This window comes from Arachis duranensis, chromosome 7, assembly GCF_000817695.3.
Source record: "Arachis duranensis cultivar V14167 chromosome 7, aradu.V14167.gnm2.J7QH, whole genome shotgun sequence".
In the NCBI taxonomy this organism is placed as follows: Eukaryota; Viridiplantae; Streptophyta; class Magnoliopsida; order Fabales; family Fabaceae; genus Arachis; species Arachis duranensis.
The window spans coordinates 66,392,868-66,405,864 of record NC_029778.3 but is presented as its reverse complement, the minus strand read 5'-3'; the positions used below and the strand labels follow the sequence as shown (position 1 = coordinate 66,405,864).

The 12,997-nt window shown below is 35.4% G+C and overlaps 1 protein-coding gene across 1 annotated transcript; it reads right to left on the bottom strand.

Annotated features, from left to right (window-relative positions):
• Positions 1–9,204: 9,204 nt before the first annotated feature.
• Positions 9,205–11,173, bottom strand: LOC107459395 (uncharacterized). Its single transcript, XM_016077631.3, has 2 exons — positions 10,637–11,173; positions 9,205–9,907 (listed from the first exon to the last, which is right to left on the bottom strand). Exons 1-2 carry the CDS (start codon positions 11,091–11,093, stop codon positions 9,375–9,377), a joined length of 990 nt encoding a protein of 329 aa, XP_015933117.1. The 5' UTR covers positions 11,094–11,173; the 3' UTR covers positions 9,205–9,374.
• Positions 11,174–12,997: the final 1,824 nt, after the last annotated feature.

The following is a 12,997-nucleotide window of genomic DNA, read 5'->3' as shown; positions in this document are numbered from 1 at the left end:
TTATTGGCTCCAATGGCAGGAATGGAGATGCTTCTTCCATCAAACTTGGACGTTGGCTTTGTGAAGTCACCAAGTATTCTCCTTGCATTATTATTATTTTCGGCTGCCATCTCCTTCTCTTGTTCGAAATTTTTTGAAAGGTTACTTCTGGATTGTTGTAATTTAGCTTCTCTTAATTTTCTCTTCAGAGTCCTTTCAGGTTCTGGATCAATTTCAACAAGAGTGCCTTTGTCCTTGTTCCTGCTCATATGAAAGAGAAGAAAACAAGAAAAGAAAGAGGAATCATCTATGTCATAGTATAGAGATTCCTTTATGTTAGTAGAAAAAGAAAGGGGAGAAGAAAGTAGAAGAGGGGATTCGGATATTAGGTGAAGAGAGGTGAAGAGAAGTGTTAGTAATTAAATAACTAAATAGAATAAGAGAGAGGAGATAGAAAATTCGAAAAATAATTTTAGAAAGGTGTTAGTAATTTTTGAAAATTAGAGATAAGATAAGATTAAAATTAAAATTTAAAACAAAAAGAATTTTTGAAAAAGAGAGAAGTATTTTCGAAAATTAGAGAAGGAAGAGTAGTTAGTTGGTTTTGAAAAAGATAGAAAACAAACAAAAAGTTAGTTAGTTGATTGAAAAAGATATTAAAATCAAAATTTGAAAAGATATGAAGATAAGAAGTTAGATAAGATATTTTGAAATCAAATTTTAAAAAAGATAAAATTTTTGAAAAAGATAAGATAAAAGATAAAAAGATCTAGTTTTTAAAATGACTTAACTAACAAGAAACTACAAGATAAGATTCTAGAACTTAAAGATTGAACCTTTCTTAATAAGAAAGTAACAAACTTCAAATTTTTGAACCAATCACATTAATTGTTAGCTAATTTTCGAAAATTAGATGTAAAGATAAGAAAAAGGTTTTGAAAATATTTTGAAAAATATTTTTTGAAATTTTCAAAAAAATAGAAAAAAAATGAAAAAGATATAATTTTTGAAAAAGATTTTGAAAAGATAAGATTTTTAAATTTGAAATTTTGACTTGACTTGTAAGAAATAACTAAATTTAAAAATTTTTGACCAAGTCAACCCAAAATTTTGAAAATTTGGAGGGAAATAAGGAAAAGATATTTTTTTGATTTTTGAAATTTTTAAAGATGAGAGAGAAAAACACAAAAATGACCCAAAACATGAAAATTTTGGATCAAAACACAACATGCATGCAAGAACACTATGAATGTCAAGATGAACACCAAGAACACTTTGAAGATCATGATGAACATCAAGACATAATTTTGAAAAATTTTTGATACAAAGAAAACATGCAAGACACCAAATTTAGAAATCTTTAATGCATGGACTCTAACAAACAAAAAATGCATATGAAAACCAACAAACAACACAAAACAAGAAAACATCAAGATCAAACAAGAAGACTTACCAAGAACAACTTGAAGATCATGAAGAACACTATGAATGCATGGAATTTTCGAAAATTTAATGCATAAATTTTAAAAACATGCAATTGACACCAAACTTAAAAGTTGACTCAAGACTCAAACAAGAAACACAAGATATTTTTTATTTTTATGACTTTATGATTTTTTTGTATTTTTATAAATTTATTTTCGAAAATATTTTTGGAAAAACGAAAAAGAAAAATTTTGAAAAAGTTTTTGAAAAGAAAATTACCTAATCTGAGCAACAAGATGAACCGTCAGTTGTCCATACTCGAACAATCTCCGGAAACGGCGCCAAAAACTTAGTGGACGAAATTGTGATACAATAGTTCTAGGCACTGTTAGAGAAGCTTTTTCTTTCCACAACTCCGTTCAACTTAACCAGCAAGTGTACTGGGTCATCCAAGTAATACCTTACGTGAGTAAGGGTCGATCCCACAGAGATTGTTGGTATGAAGCAAGCTATGGTCACCTTGTAAATCTCAGTTAGGCAGATTAAATAGTTTTGGGATTTGAAAATTAGTAAATAAATAGAAAATAAAAGGGATAGAAATACTTATGTAAATCAATAGTGGGAATTTCAGATAAGTGTGTGAAGATGCTGTGCTCCTCTCGTATCTCTATTTTCTTATTACATTCATCCAATCCTTCCTACTCCTTTCTATGGCAAGTTGTATGTAGGGCATCACTGTTGTCAATGGCTACATCCCATCCTCTCAGTGAAAACGTTCCTATGCTCTGTCACAGCACGGCTAATCATCTGTCGGTTCTCAATCAGGTTGGAATAGAATCCCTTGATTCTTTTGCGATTGTCATCACGCCCAGCCTTCAGGAGTTTGAAGCTCGTCACAGTCATTCAATCCCAGAATCCTACTCAGAATATCATAGACAAGGTTTAGACTTTCCAGATCCTCATGAATGCCGCCATCTATCTAGCTTATACCACGAAGATTCTGTTGGAGAATCTAAGAGATATGCGCCCGGCCTAAAGTAGAACGGAAGTGGTTGTCAGTCACGNNAGAAACTCCACACCGTTGAAAATACATAAGTGAAAGGGTTAGGCATGGCCGAATGGCCAGCCCCCTAAAACGTGCTCAATGGTCTCCTAAGATGAAGAATAAAACAAAACTGAGACCAAAGATGTCTAATACAATAGTAACTTATCCTATTTATACTAGACTAGCTACTAGGGTTTACATGAGTAAGTATTTGATGCATAAATTCACTTTCGGGGCCCACTTGGTGTATGTTTGGGCTGAGCTTGATCTATCCACGAGCTGAGGCTTTTCTTGGAGTGAACTCCAAGTTATAACGTGTTTTGGGTGTTCAACTCCGGATCATGACGTTTTTCTGGCGTTTAACTCCAGACAGCAGCATGTACTTGGCGTTCAACGCCAAGTTACGTCGTCAATTTCCGAATAAAGTATGGACTATTATATATTTCTGGAAAGCTCTGGATGTCTACTTTCCAACGCCGATGAGAGCGCGCCAATTGGAGTTCTGTAGCTCCAGAAAATCCATTTCGAGTGCAGGAAGGTCAGATTCCAACAGCATCAGCAGTCCTTTTGTCAGCCTTTTTCAGAGTTTTGCTCAAATCCCTCAATTTCAGCCAGAAATTACCTGAAATCACAGAAAAACACACAAACTCATAGTAAAGTCCAGAAATGTGAATTTAACATAAAAACAAATGAAAACATCCCTAAAAGTAGCTTGAACTTACTAAAAACTACCTAAAAACAATGCCAAAAAGCGTATAAATTATCCGCTCATCAAAAACAAACTAAAATAACGGCCTAAAAATTTGAAAATTAATAATAAATCATGCTTCCCACTGAATTTGAAAAATATTATTGGGTTTCTTGCCGTCCGGACTTAACCCAATGGGCTTTATGAGTTGTCGCCATTTCAACATCACTATTTTTGATATCAACTCTTGGTCTCTTTAATGTCCAAGACCGCCATAGTATAATTCTACTAGTATTCAGATCCTTGAATATGACAAGATTACCATTTTGTCCCTTGTCTCTAAAATGACAAAAATTCCCTTCTGATCATGTATCATCTGGAGTAGGACCCGATAATATTCCAATTTTAGTTTGGAAGTGCCTTAGAGAGAAAAGCATCAGTTGGTTAACCAAGCTTTTTTTAATGAGATTTTAAGATCAAAGAAAATTTCAGATGGGTAGAGAAAGAGCATCTTGGTAGTTATATGAGTGAAGAAAGAGAACACTGGTATCTATCTACAAGAATAAGGGGGTTATACAGGGTTGTAGAAAAACTCATGAGTCATACCATGAAGTTATGGAAAAGAGTGATAGAACGGAGGCTGAGACAAGAGACACAAGTAACAGAAAACCAATTTGGTTTTATGCCAGACAAATCTTCCATTGAAGATACATACCTGTTAAGAAGGATGATGGAGAAGTATCGTAGTTATAAAAGGGATCTACATATTGTGTTTATTGATTTGGAAAAAGTGTAAGATAGGGTGCCAAGGGAGGTCTTATGGAAGGTTTTGGAAAGGAAGAGAGTAAGGAGCACATATATTCATGCAATTAAAGACATGTTTGATAGGGCTACAACTAGTGTGAAGACTCAAGGTGGTGTGGCAGAAAAATTTTATATTGGGTTAGGATTACATCAGAGATCATCCTTAATTCTATATCTATTCAAATTTGTCTTGGAAGTACTCACAGAGCTTGTGCCATGGTGCATGTTTTTTGCCGATGATATCGTCCTTTTGGGAGAGTTAAGGAAAGAACAAAATAAGAAGTTAGATTCATAGAGGGAAGCTCTAGAAGTGTATGGTTTGCACAGAAGCCATAGCAAGATAGAATATATGGAATGTAAGTTCGGTCTCCAAAAGGGAAACCCTAATACAGGGGTGATGATTGGAGAAAATATCCTACAAAAAGTTAAAAATTTTAAGTATCTTGGGTGCATCATACATGATAATAGAGAGATTGAACAGGACGTAAATCATATGATCCAAGCAGGTTGGTCAAAATAGCGTAGTGCATCTGGTTTATATGTGACAAAAAAGTGCCTTTAAAACTTAATGGTAAATTCTATCATACTGCTATTACACCGGCTATGCTTATGGTTGATGACTTGCATCATCTACCTATTTTCTCATCATAAAGGACCATGGAATTGATAAATTCTTACTGATTCAATGCATTATTAAGAGCTATATTATGAGTTAGTAGAACATTACTTTGAAATGAGTTCTTGCATGCATTTTAGGAGAAAAGAGTAGCAAAAGAAGAAGAAAGCAAGCAAAGAAGACTGGGCGCTTGTATGGACCTGCCACTTTGAACAAGTGAGGCTGGCATGCCAATGGGCGTGCCTAGGTGTGGCACTCCAAGAAACCCTGATATAGGCGTGCCTAATGGTGTGCGTGGGCGTGACATGCTAGGCTTACAAATCAGAGAGAAGTGTTGGTGCAGTATCGAGGGCGTGTCCATCGGTGCGCTCGAAGGCATGCCACGCCAAGTCTTACAACGGGCGTGTATGTTGGCATGCCTGGGCGTGTGATGAGCGGATAATTTATACGCTTTTTGGCATTATTTTTAGGTAGTTTTTAGTAGGATCTAACTACTTTTTGGGATGTTTTTATTAGTTTTTATGCAAAATTCACATTTCTGGACTTTACTATGAGTTTGTGTGTTTTTCTGTGATTTCAGGTATTTTCTGGCTAAAATTGAGGGAGCTGAGCAAAAATCTGATTCAGAGGCTGACAAAGGACTGCAGATGCTGTTGAATTCTGACCTCTCTGCACTCAAAGTGGATTTTCTGCAGCTACGGAACTCAAAATAGCGCGCTCTCAATTGCGTTGGAAAGTAGACATCCAGGGCTTTCCAGCAATATATAATAGCATATACTTTGCTCTAGTTTTGACGACGCAAACTGGCATTCAAATGCCCCTTCTCTGCCTTATTCTGAAGTCAAAACGCCAAAGCTGGCATAAAAGTTGGAGTTAAATGCCCAAACTGGCACCAAAGCTGGCGTTTAACTCCAAGAGAAGTCTCTACACATGTAAAGCTCAATGCTCAGCCCAAGCACACACCAAGTGGGGCCGGAAGTGGATTCTGCATTATTTACCTATTTCTGTAAACCCTAGTAGCTAGTTTCATTATAAATAGGACCTCTTACTATTGTATTTTCATCTTCGGATCGGTCTTTTTCCCTATTTTCGAATTTATATGCTATTTGGGGAGGCTGGCCATTCGGCCATGCCTAGACTTTGTTCTTATGTATTTTCAATGGTGGAGTTTCTACACACCATAGATTAAGGTGTGGAGCTCTGCTGTTCCTCGAGTATTAATGCAAAGAACTATTGTTCTTCTATTCAATTCATGCTTATTCTTATTCTAAGATATTCGCTGCACTTCAACATGATGAATGTGATGATCCGTGACACTCATCATCATTCTCACCTATGAACGCGTGACTGACAACCACTTCCATTCTACCTTAGAACGAGCGTGTATCTCTTAGCCTCCATTCCGAAAGATCGTAGTCTTCGTGGTATAAGCTAGAATTATTAGCGGCCATTCCTGAGATCTGAAAAGTCTAAACCTTGTCTGTGGTATTCCGAGTAGGATCTGGGAAGGGATGACTGTGACGAGCTTCAAACTCGCGAGTGTTGGGCGTAGTGACAGATGCAAAAGGATTACGGGATTCTATTCCAACATGATTGAGAATCGCCAGATGATTAACCGTGCGGTGACAGCGCATTTGGACCATTTTCACTGTGAGGACGGGAGGTAGCCATTGACGTCGGTGTAACCCGAACATACAGCTTGCCATGGAAATGAGTATGAAGGATTGGATGAAGGCAGTAGGAAAGCAGAGATTCAAAAGGAACAAAGCATCTCCATACACTTATCTAAAATTTTCACCAATTAATTACATAAGTATCTCTATCTTTACTTTATGTTTTATTTATCTTTTAATTATGAAAACTCTATCACCCATTTGAATCCGCCTGACTGAGATTTACAAGGTGACCATAGCTTGCTTCAAGCCGACAATCTCCGTGGGATCGACCCTTACTCACGTAATGTATTACTTGGACGACCCAGTGCACTTGCTGGTTAGTTGTGCGGAGTTGTGACGAAGTGTGATTCACGTTTGAGAGCACCAAGTCTATTGGCACTATTGTGATGATCACAATTTCGTGCACCAAGTTTTTGGAGGCACAAGTGGGCCAGCTGAGTAAAATGGTCACTGAAACTCCTCCCAGCACTCTGCCAAGCAATACAAAAGAGAATCCCAAAGGAGAGTGCAAGGCCATTGACGTAATCAAAATGGCCGAATCTGGGAAGGAGGAGGAGGACGTGAATCCCAATGAGGAAGACCTCAGGGAACGTCCAGTGGTCAGTAAGGAATACCCTGATGAGGAACCAAAGGGATCTGAGGCTCATACAGAGACCATAGAGATTCCATTGGATCTCCTTTTACCATTCATGAGATCTGATGACTATTCATCTTCTGAAGAAGATGAAGACATGGTTGAAGGGCAAGTTGCCCAATATTTAGGAGCAATCATGAAGCTGAACGCCAAATTATTTGGTAATGAGACTTGGGAAGGTGAACCTCCCTTACTCACCAATGAAGTGAATACATTGGTTGAGCAAAATTTACCTAAAAAAATAGGATCCTGGTAAATTCTTAATACCTTGTACCATAGGCACCATGACCTTTGAAAAAGCTCTGTGTGACCTGGGGTCAGGGATAAACATGATGCCACTCTCTGTAATGGAGTAAAATTTAAAAAGCAACAACCTAAGCAAACAATAATTATAATTTATAAATAAAATTTTAAAAATTTCTAGTGACGACACCTAAGCAAATAAATTCTCAAACTCAACATATGAGCGCCACGTCAGCTCCCCATTTGTATTGCTATAAAGATTTCTAATTTCTAATCAGGTCCTTCAATAAGTAGGGGTGATAAAAACGGGTCAAACTCGCTAAAAAGAGCGGGTCGGGCTATGATTTAGAACCCACCAAATTCGCATGTTTGGCGAGGCTGGTGGGCCAGCCCGCCCGGCCAAAGATTTTTATTTATTTATTATTAAATAAAAGAATGAATAATGCTGCAAAATTAATAATTATATAATTTTCAAACACTTTTTTTTGTTTTTGTTCTACTTTTTAGTTATTAACTTTATTTATTTTATTTTTAAATTATGTGACTTTATTTATTATTTAAATTATGTGACTTATTTTTTTAAAATAACGACGGTTCCATGATAAATATTATTTTAAACAATTTTATTGAAGTTAAAAATTAAAAAATAATAATAAAAATAATTATATTGTAATTTGACTATTTTTTATTTATATTTAATTTTTTAATTATTATTTTTATTAATTTTAATAAATTTTATTTAAAAAAGTTAAGTGAACTAATTTGTCGGCCCGTCAATCCACCATAAAATGGAACGAACTAACATTTTGAATCATCTTAATTAGCGAAGTGAGTCAACCCATCTCGTTTTATGACACAAAATAAGATGAGATAAGACAGATCAACCTGCTTTGCCACTCTTACTATTACTTATTGTCAATAAGCACTAACTCGACCTTGAATGCTGATGCTTGACTTATCTTCTTTGTCAATTTCATCTTCTATACACATTTCTATTTCCATACATTGTGATATTATTTTCTATTTCTGCTGCTAATTCACTGCTGCATTGCGTTAAACTTCCTCTTATATTGTACCACTTTACTTATTCTACTCATCAATATATATCATTCAGTACTTCACCCTTGCATATAAACCCGTATTATAAAGAATGTTATGGTCTAATAATTGGAAAAATATAGTAGAAAGACAACAAAGATTTACTTGATACGATCAATTTTTAAATTAAAATTTTTTACGGTGATACTAATTTGTGTTTTTATTTTTAATTTGTTACATCAATATTTTAGTTTAGAATTTAGTTAATATAAAAAAATTTTTAAATTGATATTTTAATAAATATATAACAAATGTATTAAAATAAATATCAAATTAAAATGTGACACATTAAAAAGGATAACTTACATCCTAATCCTTTACACTAATATGCTCTGTTTTCAAAATAGTTACCTCTAATTATTATGTCCAGTAAGGATTTTAATATTTTCAACTGGTTTATGGCTAAATAATATTGCCTACCTAGTTAAATTGAAATGTTAATGCACCCACTAGTACTTACGCACGAGTTTTTACAACAATCATTACTTTGTTAAGCACCTATGTTGAAAACTTCACATAGAATCTTTAAAGAAGAAAAGTTCAATACATAGAGTGTAACCGTGTATTTTGTGACAGGAAGACTGCATATATACGTTTTAAATTAGTTGTGATTCTGTCCGTTCTAATAGGGAGGGAAGCTATGAATTCTGTAAGTTATGGGCTTCTGGCTAACTGAGCCATTGAGAAGTGTACTAGATAACTGTTTGTAAGTATTCTCAAAAGTATTATTATATATTGTTGAAGAGTGCTTTAAGTAAAAATATCTAGTGACCCTAAGTATTTGGCTTATTTACCTTAATTACTTTACTTGCAGGATATTTTCCAAACCAGTTGGATTTGAAAATAAATTTTGAGCGTGACCAGCTAACTTATTTCTGTTAGGAATTTGCATTGAAAATGTTACCAGTTTAACATATGTAGGAGAAGGATTATGGGGAACCAAAAAGAAAACATATACAGGAGAAAGTATGAGAAAGGGAAGAAACAAAATAGAAAAAAATAAATAAAATACATTATAAAAATAAAGGGAAACTTCATGAAGAAACTGAAGTAGCCATGAATAATAAAATCCAACTCCTATGGCATAGCCATACAGCACAATATCAATTGAATTGTACCAAAAACAAAATATCACAATATAATTACAGAATCAACTTGATTTTTACTCAAAAAAGTGGATCAGTTACTATGGCAATGGTAGGATCTCCAAGGCTTGAAGAAACATCAAATCTTGACATTGCATCATCACCAAACATTACAGCACCAGCTGCTAATGCCCCGGCACCTGCCCCAATTGCAAACCCTGGAGGTCCCCTCGGCCTATTAGGTGCAGCCGCATATGACGACGAAGATGGCATATTAATGTAACTAGGTCCGAATCCATCACTACTCGGGTAAAAACTCGGAGCATAGCCAACTTTTGAAGGCGGAGGAGGCATCGGCGGCGGAGGTCCTCTAGCTGGTTGATAATAGCTTGGTCCAGCAGATGCAGTGTAGCTTGGTCCAACCCCATATGGGTTGGAATAGTTTGAAGGAAATGGCACTTGTTGTGCATAAGGAGCATTAGTTTGTTCTTGTTTATATGATCCATTGAATGATTGAGGAATAGGTTGTTGTGGATAGCCTTGCCCAAATCCACCATGAGTGACCAAGTGTGGCTTATTACCATGATCTTGGAGCACTATTCCATCATCATTACCTAGAATAAAAAACCCAAAAACCTCGTTCAAACCACATTATTATGTTTCCAAATATGAGGTAAACTTGAATAAAAGTTGTCAATAAATCTACTCAAAAATAAATTAAATTCCATTGTAATAATTAACATACTAAATGCATTTAGTTTTAAATGTATTAAAATATCAAAAGTAATAGATATTTCGGAATGAAGTGAGTATTATTTTTCAATTCAATTAAGCCTTGCAAAACAATGCAGATAGAGGTTGAATTCTGATGTTTCTTTATCTGCATTGTTAGACAAATCAATCCTGTCTATGGTTGTGTCTCTACTGAGTACTAAGCCTCCATTTGGTTTGTGTCACAGACACAGAGACACAGAAGTCTTTGGTAACACTATGACAAAATGAGAGATACAATAGGACTCAAATACACTTTTTTTTATTGTGCATCTCAAAAAGAAAGACACTCATGTCTAAAAAGTTCAGCAACTTTCTTCACCAAAACTGACTTCAAGGTGCTATAGACTTACGAGTTATGAGAAACTATTGGGGCAGTTAACACCTTAGAAGAGAAGGTGATATATCTGACCCGTGATTCAAGCATGCAAAAAGATTCGGTCATTATCACTCATCCTCCATTAAAACATTATTCCTAAGGTGTTAATCTTTGTAAATCATTTTCAAGTAAAACAACATAACACTCAGTTCACCCTTCAAATACTACTAAATAGTGAAGAATAAACACACACCTAAATGGGGAATTGGCTCTTTTTTCTCCTCAGAAACACGAACCGAGACATCAACGAAACCTCTGGGCTTGTTCGATTTCTTCCCTCTCAACTGGTAGCTACCCACTTCTTCTTCAGAACTTTTCTTCTTCTCATTGACATGCTTTGCGAGAAACTCCTTGAGCAAAACCGTTGTTGAACCATGCAGCTTCTCGGTGAGGAAAATGGGGTCCCTGCTATAAACCTCAACACTAAGTGCAAGTTCTTGAAAACATGCTTCGGAATCTGTATCAACCTGAAAAGAAAACTTGGTTCTCCAAAGAGGATTAGAGTTTCCAGAAGAATCGATTTTTGTGCAGTACTTGTTGTTTGGGTCAACCCAACCGACAGCGTACCATTGGCGCTTCCACAGTGAGGGTGTCGAACCTCGAACCCCACGAGCTGATATTAGGCATATCTCCACCCAGATTTTCGCCATTGATGGATTTTCAGCTCAAGAAAGTTTTAGTGTGAACTTGAAGGGGCTACTTTACTTTGGTTGCGCGCAAAAGAGGATCATGTGGCACCAATAATAATGAAATATGTGCTATTGTACACTGGATTCCGTATTAATTAATGAAAATGCATCTTTTTATTTATTTATTTTTTTTGGTAAACTACCAATTTGTTATCCAACAAATTCAATTGCTGATTAAAAAGTATTTGAAAGGTATTATTGATAGAATAATTCTTTAATGATTTAACAAATATAACAAAAAATTAATAAATATTATATTTTTATAGACAATAAAAAAAAATTATATTTAGCAAATGACTTATTTTGATAAAAAATTATCAAATTTTAAGAATGAAAATATCTTTTTTTCAATAGTGATTGTAAAAATTTATATCAAAATTTGATCTCTAAAGTCATTTTTAAAATATATATTTAATATCTAATTTTTTTTTCGTGTATTTAAATCTTTTGAGAGCTTATTTGGAGTTAAGTCTCAAAGTGGTCCCTGAACTTGCACCCGAGTTTCAAAGTGATCTCCGAAGTTAATAATTACTCAAATTTGTCCCTGAAATTGTTCTCCGAGACTCATACTAGTCTCTAAAATAATGTTTTCATCCTCGAAATTGTTCTCCGGGACTCATAGTAGTCTCTAAAATAATTTCCGTCCATCCTTACCATTAGAAATGACTAAAACGACGTTGTTTTATATTTAAAAAAAATACCCCTCCCCCCTTTCCCTGGTTGTTTTATATTTAAAAAAAAATACCCCTCCCCCTTTTCCCTGGTTTCCTTTTTCCTTTCCTCTTCTCGAACCCTTTTTCACTTCTCCTTTCCCTTCCTCTTCTACGCTCCCCTTCCCTATTTTCAGTTCCCTTCTCTCTTTCCTTTTCATACTCCCTTTTCCCTTTCCCAACCTTTTCTCAGTTCCCCTTCTCCTTCCTCTATCCCTTTCACACTCCCTTTTTCCTTTTTCATTCTCATTTTTCCTTTTTTCTCTCTTTCACCGGTCCCTTTTTTCTTTCCCAATTTTTTTCTTCTTTTCCTTCCACGCTCCCCTTCTCCTTTCCCAATTCATCCCCAATTCTTCTTTTCTTTTTTCTCTCAGAAGAAACAAAATAATAATTTGTTAGTTCACAGAGAGAAAGAGATAATAGAAGATGGAAAGATTTACAGAAGGCAAACCTCCTGCGAGTGTTACCTTTCTTGCCGTCGTCGCCCCCTTTCGTTAATTTGCTTTTGGGCCACCGTGGCGCCTCCTCTCGTACATGTGCTTCTGTTTTTCTCTGCTCCGGCAGCCTGCTTCTTTCTTCTGCTCCACCGGTCTGCTCTGCCTCTTCTTCCCCCATTTATTCTTTTTTTAGTTGCTTATGTTTTAATTTTTGTTATTGATCGATGTGATGTTGTTGCATATTTATTGTTGCCACTGCTATGATTTATAAAAGTTTTTGTTATTTAAATCAAATTATTGGCTTGAGCATGATTATCGGATGTCTACATACACTAATATGAATTTGATAGTTTAATTATTGTTTGCAATGATGATGTTGTTGTTGTTGTTACTGTGAATTTGAAGAAGAAGAACGAGAACAGGGTGAAGAAGAGAATTGGTGAAGGTAATTGGAGATTATGTTTTTTTTAATAAATACAAAACATCGTCGTGTTGGAGATTAGGATTTTTTTTCGTATAAACACAAAACCACGTCGTTTTAGTCCTTCCGATGGTAAGGATGGACGGAAATTATTTTAGGGACTACTATGAGTCCCGGAGTATAAATTTGGGGACGAATTTGAGTAACTTCAGGGATCACTTTGAGGCTCGAGTGCAAGTTCAGGGACCACTTTGAGACTTAACTCGTTTATTTGTCGTTAGCATCTTTTAGGGTTCG